Source organism: Palaemon carinicauda, chromosome 9 (genome assembly GCF_036898095.1).
Source record: "Palaemon carinicauda isolate YSFRI2023 chromosome 9, ASM3689809v2, whole genome shotgun sequence".
NCBI lineage: Eukaryota > Metazoa > Arthropoda > Malacostraca > Decapoda > Palaemonidae > Palaemon > Palaemon carinicauda.
The window spans coordinates 158,541,381-158,541,795 of record NC_090733.1 but is presented as its reverse complement, the minus strand read 5'-3'; the positions used below and the strand labels follow the sequence as shown (position 1 = coordinate 158,541,795).

Genomic DNA, 415 nt, shown 5'->3' with positions numbered 1-415 from the left:
GAGGTGGTTACAAGTGGCCATCCAGTCTCAAACCCACGAAGGATTTTGACAAATCTGTGTCTCTGATGAAGACCTATTTCGGCTGAGATGGATGGAACGGGCGTTAGCATCTTGTATTGTTTCATCAATAATTCAAATGATAATCAGTTATATATATATATATATATATATATATATATATATATATATATATATATATATATATATATATATATATATACAGTATATATAAATATGTACATGTGTGTGTATTTTATAGAGATAACAATAGCTATTCACAGGTAATATTATTCAAGCTAATGGTAAGGGGCTGACTGAAGCTCGGGTAATCCGACGCAGGATGGAAGCTTCAGTAATGTCGGCTGTGGATATTTACCGTCACCCAAACAAAACATAAACTACATATTAACTAATT

At 31.8% G+C, this 415-nt stretch overlaps 1 protein-coding gene across 1 annotated transcript in view; it reads right to left on the bottom strand.

The window, feature by feature from the left end:
- LOC137646719 (probable glutamate receptor) overlaps positions 1-21 on the bottom strand; it is a 13,270-nt gene extending 13,249 nt beyond the window's left edge. Inside the window, exon 1 of the mRNA XM_068379826.1 lies at positions 1-21. This exon is cut by the window's left edge and continues 133 nt beyond it. Coding sequence (XP_068235927.1) covers positions 1-21 — 21 coding nt within the window.
- Positions 22-415: the final 394 nt, after the last annotated feature.